The 18,067-nt window shown below is 40.2% G+C and overlaps 1 protein-coding gene across 1 annotated transcript in view; it reads left to right on the top strand.

Moving 5' to 3' along the window:
• The window catches only part of PLPPR1 (phospholipid phosphatase related 1), a 260,986-nt gene that overhangs the window by 213,669 nt on the left and 29,250 nt on the right, over positions 1-18,067 (top strand). Inside the window, exon 4 of the mRNA XM_084783425.1 lies at positions 15,193-15,325. Within this exon, the coding sequence (XP_084639551.1) occupies positions 15,193-15,325 (133 nt within the window). The remainder of the gene's footprint in view (positions 1-15,192; positions 15,326-18,067) is intronic.

Genomic DNA, 18,067 nt, shown 5'->3' on the forward strand with positions numbered 1-18,067 from the left:
TCAAATCATTGATCCAGCCTCAGCAGCGCTCCCCTTAACCAGCAAGACTTGAGGAGGAGTGAGCGTAATAGTGGTGAGGTGCGGCCCAACGATGTAGCAGGTGGTTAAAGACATCAGGTCTACCGCGCAGCATATCTGCTTCACCTCACTGATTTCTTCTAGACAACACAAGGCTGTCATTGGACTTAGAAATGACTTCCTAAAGTTCCCTTAGTGTCTGGGAGTACAGAACCTGGTAGGCAACCATGCTCCACCCACTGGGCCATCACAGGACAAATGTCCTCATCTGAGAATTACAACATTCCATTGAGAATCCCTGTTACCATCTCTCCTAGAGGGGTGGGAACTACACATAACTTCTACGTCTCCCTTCCCTTGTCCTTGCTGATCAGCCCTGGGGAGGGGAGGAAGTGTGGTTAGAAGACACATCTATGCACCTTGAAAGGCAGAAGACCCTAATCCCCACATAAAACAAGGAAGAAGGTTAAGGTCTGGCTAGCATGTGATGCTGGAGGCTCTACCATGAGGCAACAGTTTAGTCTGGAACTGGATTGTGATCATTCTTGTCTCCTAAACATACCATTTTCATTTGTGTTTAGGCATGAATTGCTGAATGACCCATTGAGTTACTAATATATTTTATTCTTTTCTCCCTAGTGTCAGGGAATATTATCATTCTCCATATTTTTACATAATTATTTATAGAGATCAATAGAAACGTTAATAAAGATGAGTGAAAAATTAGAACGGGAAACAATATAATTACTGAACAAAATCAAAAGCAAATTCTTCAAAGTGTTAAGTGCACATAAAAGTGGGAGAGGAAATGTGGGAAAGTATTTGGAGGGAGGACAGGGCCCAGGGTAAGGAGAGCAAGGAAGGGTCAATGCGACCAAGGCTCAATAACATGTGTGTATGAAAATTTCACAATGAAAAACACTGTTTTGTATAATTAAAAAAAGAAACCAATTTATAATTGATGTACATTCTGCAGGTGTTATCTAGGTGATCCTTGCAGCAGCCAATAATATGGAACAGGGTATCCAAAGAACACGGAAAACATGGGCGACACCTGCTCCCCACCCCCCACCCCACCTCCTTCACCTTTCAGTAGAGAACACTGAGGCACGGTTTGGTTAAATGAAGCCCTGAAGGTTCCATTTGTCTGTGAACAGATGGACTGGTATCTTCTCATTGGATCCCTTTGTTTGCTGTCCCTCTCAAATTAGGGGCACTGCTGGGAACCAGGGATGCTCACAGCTGGTGGGTTAATGGCAGAGAGCAGTATAATCTCAGCCTGGCTAATCACCAGTGATCCTCCCTCAAGACCGTAAAACTAGTGAGCAGCAACAAGCCAGGATTCCTCTAGGCACTGGGAAGGAGCTGTGTTCACTTCCGCCCTCATTGAGACATGACTCACCCATCAGTAGCCAGTGTGGGAGCTCAGGGTCTCCGAGTCCTAGTGCCTCCCTCAGCACACAGTCAGAGCCCCAGCTTTCACTGTCTCCATGGTGCAATCATCTCCTTCAGACTGGGGCCCCAATAACTCTGTGACTTCTAGCTGCTTATATCCTTGTGGGTTCAGTTTTCTCATCTTTACCCTTTAAAGGGACACCAGTCACAATGATTTCCAAGACCCCTCTAGTTCTCTGATTTTTTGAGATTCATTGGATTTTGAAATGACTCCCTAAAGTTCCCTTAGTGTCTGGGAGTACAGAGCTTGGTAGGCAGCCATGCTCTGCCCACTTGGGCATCACAGGACAAATGTCCTCATTTGAAAAAAATTTTGATGAAGGAACATTTTAATGAAAGTTTCCGCTTGTTAGATTCTCAGCAAGTCAGGGCTTCCTTTCTGGGTCCACATCTATATTTCCAGGCCTTTACATGTGTCACGGAACTGCACAACTTTTTTTTTCCTTAAAAGAATTTCCTGTACTCCCTGGGGTATAAAGAGGGCAGAACCCCCTTTGAGTGGTATACACAGTAACTAACTGTGAGTTCCAAAAAATTAGCTCCACCTGGATTGTCCTTAGCTTTCTGTGCATCTGCAAGCCTAGTGACAGTGGCTGAACTGAGTGTCACAGTCCTGTGTCTCCACAGACAGACATTAATGACCCAATTCACAGCTGCAGATACACAGGGGAGGAATAAGGGCCATTTGACCTGTCAGCTTCCTGTTTTCCCCTTTTATGCTTTCCTGACAGAAACTATCAGCCTCATATTGAAATAAGGCCACTTGGGATGAACTCCACGGGGCCAGTGTCACTGCTGTCTCAGAGCTTTAGGAAAGTTAAAGCTTGGAGAATTTATCGTGTCCAGAACTGTTTCTCTCATGCTGGTAACCCATACTTCACAGAAGCTTGCAGGGTGCGCTCTGGCTACCTGGACAGCTTGGATAACTAAGTACTGCTCTGGTCCTTTATATGTCTCAGAGGCAAGGGGGGGGGGTCAGAAAGCCTGCTTGGGTAAGAGGATTTACTGGGCAGAGAATCTGATTTACCCTTATTTTATCTCAGTCCCAGCGGTGCAAGGCAGGAGAAGATAGCTATTAAACCTTTCTCTTGGCCTCACAATGAAGTGACTGGAGAGTATTTAGCGTTGACGAAAGAGAATATTTGACTTCCTGCCTAAGAGAACTGAAATTGCTCACAGCTTGCATGCAAGTACACACACACACACACACACACACACACACACACACACACACACACACACTACTCAGCAGCAATTTCCCCAGAAAGGAAAAGCCAAACACAACTTGATTGAAAGCCTCCTTCAACTGGACTTGCAAGTCTTCATTTGTGCATTTGTGCAAGCTCTTTGCACCACATATAAAACTGCACTGGGATCAGAGCGGCCTCCCAGTGATGCTGTGGCCTGTTGGCTGGCGGATGAGGGCCACAGCTGCTCAAATAAAGGAGACATTGTTGGCCTTGCCATCCTTCAGAATTTGCCTCTTCCTGGCCCTGAACAGTCTCCTCTGTCGAAACTCTTTGACATTTTCTCAGTCACATCCTTTTCCTCTGCACCACACGTGACTTCTTTAAATAAAAAAAATCCCTTGGCCACTGTTGCTATTATGCCCCATATTTGCAATTTATACTCTCTTCTGGGACAGACACACAGACAACCCAATTCAGTTTTATTAACTGAAAAAAAAAAAACAGCTTTCACATTTTTTGTCCATATTACAGATTAGTGGTCCAAATTTCCCTTAGCTGTGGTCGTTTGTTTGTTTGTTTGTTGCACTCTTTCCAGCTATTCCAAGTATGCCATGCCATGACTGGCGACATGTTAAGAAGATTGACCATTTAGTTGTTTGGGGTTTTTTGTTTGTTTATAAAGAATGTTGTTTGCCTAAAAATGAGTGCTGGTTAAATTACTTGGAGATTACAATGGGCTTTACTTTTTTTTTTTTTTAAGTTTTCATTTCTCATGTTCAGCAAAACAGAAGGTGTCAGTGAGCTGCATGTGTTTTAGAATATATGGTCTCACCTTTCTACAATACCATGCATAGCCTCAAGTAGGATAGCCCTCTGAGTGGGTGGATGTGGCTCCTGGATCATATCCGAAGGTGAATACTAGTATTTTATCACAGACACGGGATAGTTTTCCTAAAACAGCGTCATATAAAGTGTTTCCTATGTAAGCAGCTAAAAGGTGCTAGAAATTTCCAGTGATGGTGTCTTTTGTTTATATCTATGTGTAATAAAACAAAAGTCAATAGTTCTTGGGCTAGTTACAGTTGTGCAAGTAAAGGAGATGGAGCCTCCCTGCAGGTCTGGAGTTTGTATGTAGCATTTATCATGAAAGATAAGGGCTTAGAATAAAGGGTGCTCTCATAATGTTGGCAGCAGAATCTATATTTTTTTTTCTAATTTCCTGAGTCACTTTTAAAATCGACAGACATTTTGGATGCTCATGATGACTGGAGTCTCCCAGGCAGAACATTGAGCACTAGCTGTCATGGTAACTGAAAATGCTATGCAAGATGCCAGGGGAGAGTAGACATCTGTAGTTGTATCCATCTTTAAAACCCATGAACCACAACAATAACCCACATGGAAAGATGTACTCAAGGTTAAAATAGTGGCACGTGTCTTGGAGATTACCAACAGCCATCTAATTGGACGGAAGGCTGCTTGATACAGGAAATCATGCCTAGTATGTAAACTTATCTTAGCTGTCCAGGCCAAGAACCTGAGAGGAGACCCTGTTATTGCCACCCTTCTACAACCACTATGACCTCTAATTGCATTCTAAATAATTATCTGTGTAGTTTATAAGTGTGATTCTCACCCCTCATCAAAAGAGTTTTGTTTTTGTTTTTGTTTTTGTTTGGTTGTTGGGTTTTTTTGGGGGGAGGGGTTAAGGGGTTTTGTTTTGTTTGTTTGTTTTTGGTAGCAGACAGAAACCATCAAAGGAATGTACAGCTGGCCAAAGGCAGAAAACAACTAAGTGTGAGGCACCCAGTTCCAGTTCCATGTACAAAACTGCCCATACATCTAAAGCTCGGGGAATATCATGCAAGAGGAAGCAGAAAGGCTGTAAGAACCAGAGGAGCTGGATGTCTGCTACATGATAGTCTCTTCTGAGTGTGACAGGGAAACTGCACCCCCGACACCCCAACAACATGGCTGCCTAAACTAGACCTGAGTAACAACAGTACCAGTTGACCTGCCAGTGTGGATGGGGAAACTCTCACAAGGCCTCAGCCCTAAATGAAGAGCCTTGGACAATTGGGTTACTGATGAGGAAGAGAGAATCTTTCTCCTCCGGAGAGGAGCTCCTTAATTGATTATCTAATGCCAAATGGTCGGCCCTAAGCATTCGTACATGTGAGCAAAACTTAAAAGACTCAGGAGAGTCACTTCACAGGAAGTGCAGCCGTAGTGGGAAGGGAAAGCATAAAAAAAGATATTACATGCAAATGAAAATCAAAATGGAACAGGTGCACAGGGTAAACATTATATCCAAAACTGCGGGTTTGGGGATATTTTCATACACTTTTCCAAATGTAATCTTAAATCTCTAAAATGCCCCCCAAATTGTTTGAGAGTCTATGTTTTAAAAGGCTTCAAGTTTTAGAGAGTTTTAGATTTTGAACTTTGAATACTCAGTTTGTGGCCATACTTAAACAAAATGCTCTTTAGCCAACAGCAAAAGAGCTCGTTCAGCAAGAGGATACTTTTGCAAACACTGAACATTGGCATGCATAGCACTTAAGTACATGAAGAAAATATTAAGAGATCCGATGAGAGGAAGGTTTCCGCGATGTAACTAGCAGGCTGCCTTAACACCGAACCGCTTGCCATGGACAGTCTGTAGAAGACCAGTACAGAGCATCTGACTTTATTCTGGACCCGATAGGCCTAGCAGGCAGACATAGGAGATTCTGCCTTCCAGCCAAGGAATGCACATTCTACAACGTGCATGGGACACTGCCTAGGATAGATCACATAAGACCACAGAACAATTCTTAGCATTTAAGACTGAATCATATCTAGTTCTTTTCTGAGTACGGTCACATGATGAAAATCAGGAAATTCACAAAATTAAGCAGATTCACAAGTACACATAAATTAAGCAACATGTTCCAGAACAACAAAGTAGTCCATGAAGAGAGGTTGTTTGGTAGGTAAAATGATGACCATACTTTGGATCACCAGCACCCGTGTCTGAACTTGCTATGCATTTATAAGCATTGCTGACATGGAGGGCAGAGACATTGGAAGTCACTGGAGACAATCCAGCTAATCTCTGAGCTCCAGGTTCAGTGAAAAACACTATTTAAAATAAGATAGACAGTGAGGAGGAAGACACACCTAAGGATGAGTTCCAGCGTTCACTTGCATGTGCACATGCACACACAAAAAGGGACAGACATGATAGAGAACAACATGCCAGGATGGAGAGATGGCACTGTCTATTCTTCCAGAGGTCCTGAGTTCAATTCCCAGAAACCACAAGGTGGCTCACAACCATCTATAATGAGATCTGGTGCCCTCTTCTGGCCTGCAGGTGTAATTCAGGCAGAGTGTTGTATATATAGTAAAATAAATCTTTTTTTAAAGGGGGGGGAAAAAAAAGAAAGAAAGAAAACAACATGCCAAAACTAATGGAGTGAAACCATTACAGTTCTAAGAATGAATGTTATAGTCATAATACCTTGGTCAACAGAAAGGAAATATACCAAATAAAACATAATGTTATAGCTCAAGAAATTAGGAAAATATATATAAAGGACATGTCATAGGGGAATAAATGAAAGGGACATTAGAAACAATCAATAAAGCTTAGGGGTTAGTTTTCATACAAAGACAAAGAAGATTTGCAGAGCTTTATCTCTTTTTTTTTTAAGGAGGATAGAGAGAGGACCCCAAAAATATCAGAAAAGGAGACACTAAAGCTCTACTTCCTCTTCCTCTCTGTCCCCTCTCATCCTCTGTCTCTGTCTCTCTGTCTTTCTCTGGGGTCCCCCTCCCTCCCTTTTCTTCTCTCTCTATGCTCATTTAATAAACTCCTGTACAACATTTAAAAAAAGGAGACACTAAAAATGAATACAACAGAAAGACAAAGGACAATTAGAAGACTATTATGAATAACTATAAATTGTATAATCTAAAATAAATGTATACATCTGTTAAGACATATAACACACCAAAATGAAATTATGAGAAAATAAGAAATATAAATAGACAATTAAAAAATATTGAATAAGAAACAAAAATGCATCAATAAAGAAAAAGATTAAGAACTAAGTGCCTTCTTTGCTGAATTCCACCAAATGTTAAAAGAAGAATGTGTGTCAGCTGTTCAGACTCTTCCAAGAAATTAAGGAGAACATACTTGTAATCCTATTTTGTGGGGCCAGAATTATGCTAGTGTTAAACTCAACAAACACAATGTATCAAAAGAGACTTCAAGGCCGCTGTTGCTGATAGGTCCTCAACAAGATGTTACCAGATGGAGCGCAACAGCACATAGCTCCACATCTTCAGATAATCGGGAGTAACCACAGATGCCAGGAAAGTAAAGAGGGACCATGGTTGGGCCTAGAGAGGAGAATGGCAGGACACAGGGACATGAAGACGGGGATGGCAAAGACTGGGTTGTGGAGAGGGAGATGAATAGAGAAGGGGAGGAATGGAGGAGACCAAGTCACACTAAATGTTTTTAAAAGGTCTTAAGGAATCATATTATTTTATATTTACCTAAAACTACATATAACATACCGAAGTGTGCAGTGTGCCAATGGTCCCTGCAAAAGCCACAGACTATCCAACAAAATCCTCAGTACGAGGCACGAGAAAGCTTCTTTCAAGTTGTTGGTCAGAATAGTCTGAGAAACTCTCAATACACTGCAGACTATTTCTATTTCCCTTGGTTGCATCTTGGAAGTTGAGGGAAAGTCTCTATTGCTAAAGATGGCACACACTTTGGACACAAGAGCTGAAGGAATCAAGCTTGATCTAACTTGAAAGCCTCCTCCCAGGGATCTAGCTTTCAAAGCACCAGAAGGTTCTGTGCAAGTTGCAAAGAGAGAAAAGCAACCAGTAACCCCACTAGCTGGGACACCTATGAGCCACAATAATGACCAGCATGGCCAAAGGTAAAAGATTGGCATTAGGAGCTTGGTAATAACCAACAGCTGTCTGATTAGACGTAAGTCCAACTCTACAAAGAAAACCATTCCTAGTACTGGAAACTAGAGCCAGTGAGGTCGTGGACCTTGGGGGAGAACCTGCTACTAACATCCTAGTAGTACAACATAATCCTAGCTGCATTTTAAAATGTAGCCCTTTTTAAAAAAACTTTCATTCTTCTTTCATACAGTACACTCCCACAGCAGTTTCCCCTCCCTCCACTCTTCCCAGTCCCTCCCCCACCTTCCCTACTCCTCAGATCTGCTCCTCCTCTGTTTCCCTTCAAAAAAAAAAAAAGCGCAAGTTTTCCCAGGATATCCACTGAACATGGCCTAACAAGATACAATGAGCCTGGGCACAAATCCTCATATCAAGGTTGGATGATGCAACACAGCAGGAGGAAAGGAGTCACAAGCACAGACAAAAGAGTCAAAGATGCTCCCCAGTCCTCTGCAATAACACTAAGCTGCACAGCCATAATGTATATGTAGAGAACCTAGCTCAGACCTATATAGAATCTGTGTTTGTTATGAGCCCCACTTAGTTGATTCTGTAGAGCATGTTCTTCTGGTATCCTTAGCTCCTCTGGCTCCTACAATGCTTCCCCCCTCTCTTCTGTGGGGTTCTCATGGCTTCCACTTATTGTTTGGCTATGGATCTCAGCATCTAGTCCCGTCAATTGCTAGATTATGCCCCTCTAATGACAACTGGGCCAGGCATTGATCTATGAGTATAGCAGAATATCGTTAGACATCATTTCATTGACTTGTTCCCAGTCATGTTTTGTTCTATCCTGGGTCTCAAGGCTGTGCTGCCTCTGATTCCTGGCCATCCAGGCATTTTCAGGCATGAGCTTCCTTCAATGACATGGATCTCAAGTTGGACCAGTCAATGGTTGGCCACTCCAACAAGTTCTGCACCACCATTACCCATGCAGATCTTGCAGACAGGACAGATTGAAGGTTGAAGGTCTTGTGGCTGGGTTTATAGTCCCAGTCTCCCCGCTAGGAGCTTTGTGTGGTTATAGAATATGGCCAGTTTGGATTCCATAGCCTCCATTACTAGGAGACTTCAAGAGGGTTACTCTCGTAGATTCCTGGGAGTTTCCACTGCACTAGGTTTCTACATCACACTCCAAATGTCACCCAGTTAAACCTATCCTTATACCCATGGATAAGTATAGCTTTCAAGCCACCATCAAAGAGCTTCTCCTTGCTGCAGACACTGACTGTTATAGAAAACCACGATGATCAGACTTCAGAGATCAACTGACCATGGGATACTCAGCCTCATTGGATACATCTACAACACAACTCCTATAGCTAATGACCCTCAGTGGACATCAGGGAAGTTAGGACAGAAAGAGTATTAGAGTCAGAAGACCAGGATGTCTGCTGTGGGATTGTGTCCTCAAGAAAAAAACAGGGAAGCTACACTCAGGAGAGCTCAACTCTATGGCTGCCTAGGCACGACTGTACCAATAGACATGCTAGCACAGAAAGGGGAAATCTCATCCCAGGAAGCTCCATCCATAACAAAGAACTAATGAGAGTTAGAGAATCATCCCTCTAATTGGTTATTCACTTCCAGGTGGTCAGTCCTGAAATCATACACACATAAGCAACACCAAATGGACACAGCAAATTCTGTTTGTATATTTATATTTATATATGTAATAATAAACAAAGATAAATGAGCCATGAATTTGAGAGATAATAAGGATGTAGGGACATGAGAGGTACTTGAGGGAAGAAAGAAAAGGAAAAACGATATAATTACATTTTAATTAATTTTTTTGTTTTAAAATGGCCATGTCTGTGATATAGCAAAATTTACTCCATGAATGTATGGATGATTCAACATATACAAATCACTATACATAATATATCACATTAATAGAATAAAAGACAAAATCATATCATTGTTTTAAGAACATAAAACCATTTAACAATATTCACTATTCTTTCTTTATAAAAATGCCCGGTGAGTTGTCTGAATACAATAAAAATAATATAGAACATTTTTATACTGAACAGAGAGGGGTTAGGTGTCACCACTTCTACTCAGCATAGTCCTAACTTGAGTAATTACATAACAACAACAACAACAACAACAACAACAACAACAACAACAAAAATTAGAAGATGTCCAAATTCGAAATGAGAAAAGCATGATGTACCTCTTTGCAGACAACATGTTCTTCTATTGCAAAAATCCAAAGTATGTCACCCAAAATTGTGACAGTAAACCAATTCAGCAAAGCTAAAGTATGTAAACTTAGCATATGGAAATCATTAGCATTTCTATACACTGATTGATTGATATCAAGAAAGCTATGTACAATTGCTACAGAATTTAAATAATAATAAAATTAAGAAGGTCAGGAACAGTGTCTTCTGGACATGGCCACTGAATATTCATGAACTCACAGCAGCTTTGGTTTCCTGCTCAGGATCAAACTGGTAAACAGCCCAGAGTAGATGGGAGAAAACCCATGAGGCCACAGTCCTAGCTGTGGAGCTGTTGGCAGTTGACAACTGCCAGAAGAGTCCGTTCAAAATATTACAAAAAATTGTAAAGGGCAAAATACTTGGAAGTGTTTTATGAGGTTGATCATACTCAAGTAGATGGCCCACACCCAAGTGCACATGGGCATCACCAATTGGATTCAGTAGATTATTATAAAAATAAAAGACTAAAGAAATGGCTGAGAGAGGTTAAGGGCATGTGCATTTGCTGCTCTTCCAGAGGAGACAGTTTCAATTTCCAGCACCCATATAATGGCTCACAATTATCTCTAAGTCCAATTTCAGGGGATCATACAGCCTTTCTGATCTCCAAATGCTCAGCATGCACATGGTGCATAGACATACATACAGTAAGTGGTGCTGGGAAAGCTGGAAATCAACCTACAGAGGAAGGAAATTGGACTTTAAGCTCATACTCTATGGAATAATAAACTCAAAGCAGATCAAAGACTCATGTAAACTCTATTAACCATGAAACTGATAGAAGAAAACAAAGGGAATTTTTGATGATAAAGGACTTGGTGATAGTTTCTTTGGTATGACCCCAAAAGCACAGTCAATGAAAGAATTATAGAGAAATAGGATTATAAACTGAAATCTTTCTGCCTCACAGAGGAAACAATTGCTATAGGAAAAAAGAAGATCATACACAAAATGGAAGAAAATACATGCAACTCGACATGTGGCAAGTGATTCATATCTAAAATACATATAGAACTCAATAGTTCTTTAACTAAAAGTTGTCAGACAACCTGACTAGAACACATGCAGTTTTCAGCATCATTACTCACCATGGAAATGCAAAGTACAGTAGCAATGAGCTATTGCCTCAACCTCTATTAGCATGGGATTGCAAAAGACCAAAAAAAAAAAAAAAAAAAGATGTGAAGATCTAACAAACTGGGGACCTTATAACAAGGGTTGGAAGAGATGTGAACTAGTAAAATCACTGTGGAAAACCAATATGGATACTCCTTGAAAACATAAACATGTAACTGCTAGTCATTCATTTACCAGTCCCAAAGGAAATGAAGTCAGTTTATTGAAAAATCTGTACTCACAAGCCCATTATAGCCTCCTTCATAGTAGCCAACATATCAGATCATTCTAAATGTCCATCAGCAGATAAATGCATAAATAAATGTGGTATACGCAAAGGAATACAGGCAACTATCAACACTTAGGAAGTTATCTGTTGTGTGAATTAAACTGCAGGCTACTGTTATGTGGCATAAACAAGACAGAAATAAATACCACATCGTCTCACTCAAATGTGGAATCTAAAAGTCGAGCTCACCAAAACAGTGAACAGAATGGTGATGACTTGGGACTTGGGTGGTTAGGGAGAAGGGTTCGAGTAGATAGTGTTAAATGATTCAAAACTACAGCCAACTAGGTACATTCAATAAACCTACAACAATGTACAACATGACAACCAAGCCATTGCAATCTTGAAAAATGCTACTCACATCCCCAAAGTGATGTCTCTGTTCGGTAAGATACATGCTAATTACACACACAACAAATCACTATGTTTCAGTATGGTTTACAAATTTACACTTGAGTTTTTTGTATGTGAAAAAATGACTAGCCAAGTGTGGCAGCTGCCCTCATGACTTAAAGTATCCTTACTGCTGTGTAAAAGCATGCATATCACTTAGGATTGTGTGTAGAGTACCTGAAAAATGAAAATGCACCAGTGGAATTTATCTACAGTTCTTTCTCGCCAGAGCTAGTTTGGCCTTGACCACTTCTCACTGGAGGACGCTCTAGTTTGCCATGATTGATATGGAGTTTGTTGGCCAACAGTCAGAGAGGCCTAAATAGTAAGAGAGCCAAAGCCGAACACATGGAGACTCCCGTGTGCTGCAGCTGCTCTTTGTACAGATGATGGATTGAGACAGAATGGTCCAGCAGAAGTACAGATGGAGCGGCCAGGGCACTGCCAAAGACAGAGCTGTAAATCTGCCACCGTGAGCAAAACGGCATCCATTGTGGGCTGCAAGCTTGGCAGAAGGCAAAGCCACCCTTTACCTTCACAGCCCTGCATTCTGAGACACAATCAACCCCCACAAGAATAGAAGACCCAGTGAGTGGAGAAATGTCAAAGGCATGTGCAGTTACGAAGGTGACTGTCCGGAAAGCCCATTCGCTGTGAAAGGAGCCAGACTGCTCTATCACATTTTTAGAAAAGCCAGGCACATGACACCCCATTTTGACTATAAAATGACCATTTGATCCTTTCTTCTCCCCATCTTCCTTCTTATAGTACTTATGTATCCAGTATGTTCTAGGCATTGCCACCATCTGCATTTTATTCAACCTGCATTTTATTTTTAATTAATTTTTATTGAGCATACAAAACAATGAGCTTCACTATAAATATGTTGATTAAAATATACTCTTGCTCCATTTTTTTCTCTTTTATGTTCCATACCCCCTTCGTGGCTTGAATGTTTATTGGCAATATTATCTTTGTATCACATTTTGCATTCTTTTTTTAATTTTTACATTCTTAACGTTTTGAAATTCCATTTCTTTATGTATGTATGTGAACATGAACGTGACACAATATATACATGTTAAAGTCAGAAAATAATGTGTTAGAATCTTTCCTTCTGTCATATAGGTCCCAGGCTTCAGAGATGTAACTAGTGATCATCATTTTAAGCAAAATATGCCAGACTCAAAAAGACGTAGGTCACATTTTTCTCTCTTTTGCAGGATTAAGTTTATGCATATATGATATATTTCATTTGTATATTAATGAGAAACATGTTATATATTTATAAGAATTAGCAGAGTCTCCTAGGTAGGAGGTACATTTTACACTAAGGATGAAGACTGACATGCAAATCTGGGTCTTCTAGAGGTGAGAAATCCTTTTCTTCCATATTGGATTTTCCAGTTCTTAGTACTTTCTGAGTACTATGCTCATCCTCGAATCTGCCTCTCCAGTGACTTAGTCAGCACTATTATCATTTACACTATTATCACAAAGTGTAATAGTAATGCTGACTACAGTGGGAATGCTATCTATCTGTTATCAAACAACAACTTTACTTTCTTCTATGGTGCATATAAAGATTCAGATAGTGTTCTACATCATTTATATATGTATATAAACCTATACAATGTGTACCTAGGCATGCATATATTTTGACTTAACTATATGAATTATTGGTTTAACAATACACAGTTACATATATTTAAGCCAATAATACGTGTGTGTGTGTGTGTGTGTGTGTGTGTGTGTGTGTGTGTGTGTGTGTTTATTTGGAGGGAGGAAGGGAAACATATAATTATATTATAATCTCAAAAAATAGAAGAGAAAAAATTTAATAGTCAGGTAGCGTGCCCAAGATTATCAGGGCCAGCTTTGAAAGTAAGAAAAGCTGCTTCAGAGTTCTACCCTCTTAGCTGCTTGTACAGAATAGTGAACAGTGAACATTTGAATCTGTAACTGGTACTGAAAACACCAATAGCCAAACAGATAATTTAACTACTGAAAGATTCCTGTTATGTTACAGTCTGAGATTTTTTTTTTTTTTGGGAGGGGGGGATAGTGAAAATAGAATCATGTACCATATTCTAGAACGGCTCAGACACGATCTAGCCTGACCTGTATGGCCAGGTCTCTGAGACAGTTGGTGACAACCACCCCCACCCCACCCCACCCCCACTTACCAGAAGGAACAAACACATAAAGGATCTTGGTCTTGAAGTTTGGGATTTTAAGGTCTGTTTTCCAAGCATGTTCTTTGATGTGATTTGTATGCAGATGCTCTATAATGACAGCGATATAACGTATAAGGGGCAGGAAGGCTGGAGAGATGGCTCAGTGTTTGGAGCACTTCTTGTTCTTGCAGAGGACCTGGATTTAATTACCAGCACACACACGTGTTAGCTCACAACCATGCTAACCTCCAGTTCCAGCTCCACGCCCTCTTCTGGCCTCCGCAGGCGCTAGGGATGCGTGTGACACACATACATATGCAGGAAAGCATTCACACACACAAATACATAAAAATTTAAAATTTTATAAAGCATGGGGATTCCTAAAACATTGATAAATTTTTTCCAGCATTACAGTTTATATGAAGGCAAAGAAGAACCACTTTTAAATTATGATTTTTCTGATGATTAATTAGAAACAGAATTAAGTGTAGGATTTATTCTAGTTGACCCAGATTCAGTGCCCCCGTGTGCCTCTGTGTGCTTTAAAGAAAGTTCCTGGCTCTCTGGGGAGGAAAGACTACAGATCTTCTGGGCATGTCAACATGCCCTAACGCCATACACTCAGTATTTAATGGACGGTGGTGATCCTTAACTTTTACTCCTTATTGATAACTTCTATCTTCAGTTGTAGCAGTGCCAGGGATAACTAAATCTAGTCCATGCTGACTTCTTATTTTAAACATAAGTCTACTGTGCTTAGTGCTATGGGGATAATTTTTAAATGTCAGTGTAGATGCTGGTATCAAAGAGCTTACCAGCCATGCAAGGATATAATGATGTAAGGGGTATTAGCTCAAGAAGCAAGGGGTGGGCAGTAACAGCCAAACCACTTCAGTGTAGCAGAAACACTCCTCAGGCAAAGATGATCAAATAAGTGTCTATCATGCAAATTATAATGTACTGTGAGATGTTTTTAAAAGTTTTCTTGGACCATTAGCTACCTGAATCCTTCCCCATTGTTGCAACTTCCAAAATGAGTTAAAATTTTAATACTGCAATAAATTTTATCATAGACTTCATTACACACGATTGTTTCAATTTACATTTAATATGGTCTTGGAATTTACAATATTTTTTCCCTGAGTTGTATGTTAAATGATCAAATATTGGTTTCTCCAACTCTTTTGAAGAATTAACTACAAAATGCTAATTCCCCATGAACATGCTATCTTTTAGAGAGACGACTGCAACTCCTTAGAAATTATGTTGTCTATCCCTGCTCTACCTTTAACCAAACAGTTCTCCTACTTGACATTTCTTCAATATTCCTTCCCCTCCAGATTTTTATTGGTGAAATATCCATGTATTTCATAAAGTCAACAAGGGAATCCCTGCTTGCTGAGGAGAAAACCATCCTAACAGGAGAATGCTGCTACCTGAACCCCTTGCTTAGAAGGATCATCAGGTTCACAGGTAAGTACAACAGCCTGGGGAACCTCGCTCCCACACATATGGGAAGCTTACTAAACCTGATGGATGCGCTTGATCAAACAAGCCAAGTCACAGCAATACCAATGTTAAAAGCAAGGGGCTGCTTGTGACTGTCTCACTAAGAGTAAAGATAAGCCTAAGCCTGGTGCCATGTCAAATATTTTATCCTTCAAGCAGGATGTGATTTATAAATTGTTGTACAGAGTCAAATATTTGCTCGTTGAAGTAAGGTGCTATTTATTAAATTGTTGTATGGAGTTATTTCAACCCATTTTCCCTGCTTTCCCTGCTCAGTATTTTTCTGAGATTATCCCTGGACATATATTTTTTTCCTATTTTTATTAATTTATTCTTGTTACATTTCAATGGTTACCCCATCCCTTGTATCCTCCTATTCTTTCCTCCCTCCCATTTTCCCCTTATTCCCCTCCTCTATGACTGTTCCTGAGGGGGATTACCTCCCCCTGTATATGCTCATAGGGTATCAAGTCTCTTCTTGGTAACCTGCTGCCTGGACATATATTTTAACAGTGATTAGGTGTTAACATATCCTAAGGGGCAAGGGTTATGTAAGAGTTAGGGGACAAATAGGAACATTGATAAAAATGAAATAATCAAATTTCCTGGCAAAGTTTTCCTGTCCTGTAGATCTGTTATTTAGGAAATATAACAAAATATGAGACCGTTAACCCATCAGATTCTTGAAAACAATGACTTTTCAAACTTTGAGCAGAAATGTTTACTTTAGTGTTCATGACAAGGAATAGTGAAGGCATGTTCTATGCCCTTCCTAAAACTGCCCAGTGCGCCATGGATAATAATTATAATGTGGTAATGCATGCATTAATGCAGGTAGCTACCAAATCATGGGAAAAGAGGAGAAAAGAAAAATTTATCCCACTGAACACTGAGCTAGATAGTTCATTACATTATTCCATTCAACCCATCCACCATTACACTAAGTGCTTTACTGTTTGAAGTGTACGGATAAAGAGCCTAATAGAACACAGAATCGAGATATAACTTATGCGAGATCGTATTGTCCCTTCATCTGATTTGCATCCTATGCATGTAACTAAACAAGCTATTCAATGAAAAACATTATCATATTATAATTAACTACAAACATCTTTAAGAGTCACTGTTACTGTTTCTTTGCAGAGAGAAGTCATATCTATCGGTGACTTACCCTACCGGTCCAAAGAACAGAAATTTTAACTGTTTGTCCCTTATGTAGAATTCGGTGGCTTATATAAGTACTTATAAAGAGATGCCAGGAGATCCCAAACTCCCAGGATGAACCCTCCACACAGCATGCTGTGGCCCATGAAATTATCACTTGAGACACAGCATGAAGTGAGGGTAGAGTTTCAAGATCAATGGAGGGTCATCAAGTTTCCCCTGTTGAGCGATGACTCGCTTTTCCATTTGGATTTTGTATGCAACGGAGATATAATAAAAAAAAACTATCAATATGACCACTCCTAGATATGTGAGAGGGAGGGAGGGAGAGAGAGAGAAGAGTTGGAGTCAGCAGAAAGAGTCCAAAGCAGAAAGTAGACTGAACATGGCCAGGAGGCTGAATGTAGCCACGACTACCTTTGAGAGAAAGGAGAATAGAAGGGGATAGAAAATAAAGAAAGCAAGGTGAGAACAGTGGGGTTATAAGGAGGGTGAGTAGCTGCAGCGAATGAAGGGTCAAGAGACTGTCATGGGGACTTTGAAGTACATAACAAGTACTAATGATACTAAGGGAGCTTGGAGGCCAGCATTGGAGGGAGCATTGATATGCAGCCATGGGTATATGACAATGGAGACCCATATGTCCCTTCTGTCAGAAGTAAGGGAAATGACTCCTTTTGGTGAATGGGAATTAGTTTCACAGAAACTCTCCTATAGTCCAGGGTGAGCTCATTTCTAGATATTTGAATTGCTTTTTAGAGTTTGGGAAATTGGAGTTTCCTTTGGACCTAACAAGTTTATCATTTATCATAAGATAATAGAAATCTGATGCTAAAAGCATAAGGCAGAGATATTCAAATAAATCAACTCAAGTTCAACGTCATATTATAGCCAGCTGGTAATGTGTAAAACTTGAATTAGGACAGCAATAAAAGACAGATAGATGATTGTGGTGTCACAAGAGGATTTGCTTGTTTTCTGACAGGATCTGCCCACTTGCTCAAGTAGAAAATCTGGGAGGCTCTCACAATCTGGAAACGTGTGAGCAATGCAGATCTGGGGAACCCACCCGTACCTAATCAGTCAAAAACACTGAGGGTTTAGCCTGATGACCAGTGTTCAAATCTGAAAACCACTGACATAGGCAACTAAAATTCTCTTACCCCCTTGAGAGATTTCTCCACATGTTACCTCACAACTCAACTGTGGTCACCCTCAACTCTCTTTTAGGCACTTAACATATTATTATTATAGCCTAAGCCTGTTACTCCTAATAATTTCTGTCCCATGGAGAGTCAGGACTTTATGGGAACAGCATAGTGTAAGCAGTGTGCCTCAGACATAGACTTTGAATAAGTGTAGGGCTTGTAAAGGCTTTTTAAATTTTTTGTTTCTTTGTTTTTTCATAAATGAAGAGTGAAGATAAATCTTGTTAAATAATAGATTTTCCTAAAACTAGCTTCACAAAGGCTAATTCTCCATCTTCATTTGCCTCCCTTTTTGATGACTCTGGTTACCAGTCCAGCTTGGTTCTGGGATGTC

Source organism: Acomys minous (genome assembly GCF_964271855.1).
Source record: "Acomys minous genome assembly, chromosome: 1".
NCBI classification, from domain to species: domain Eukaryota; kingdom Metazoa; phylum Chordata; class Mammalia; order Rodentia; family Muridae; genus Acomys; species Acomys minous.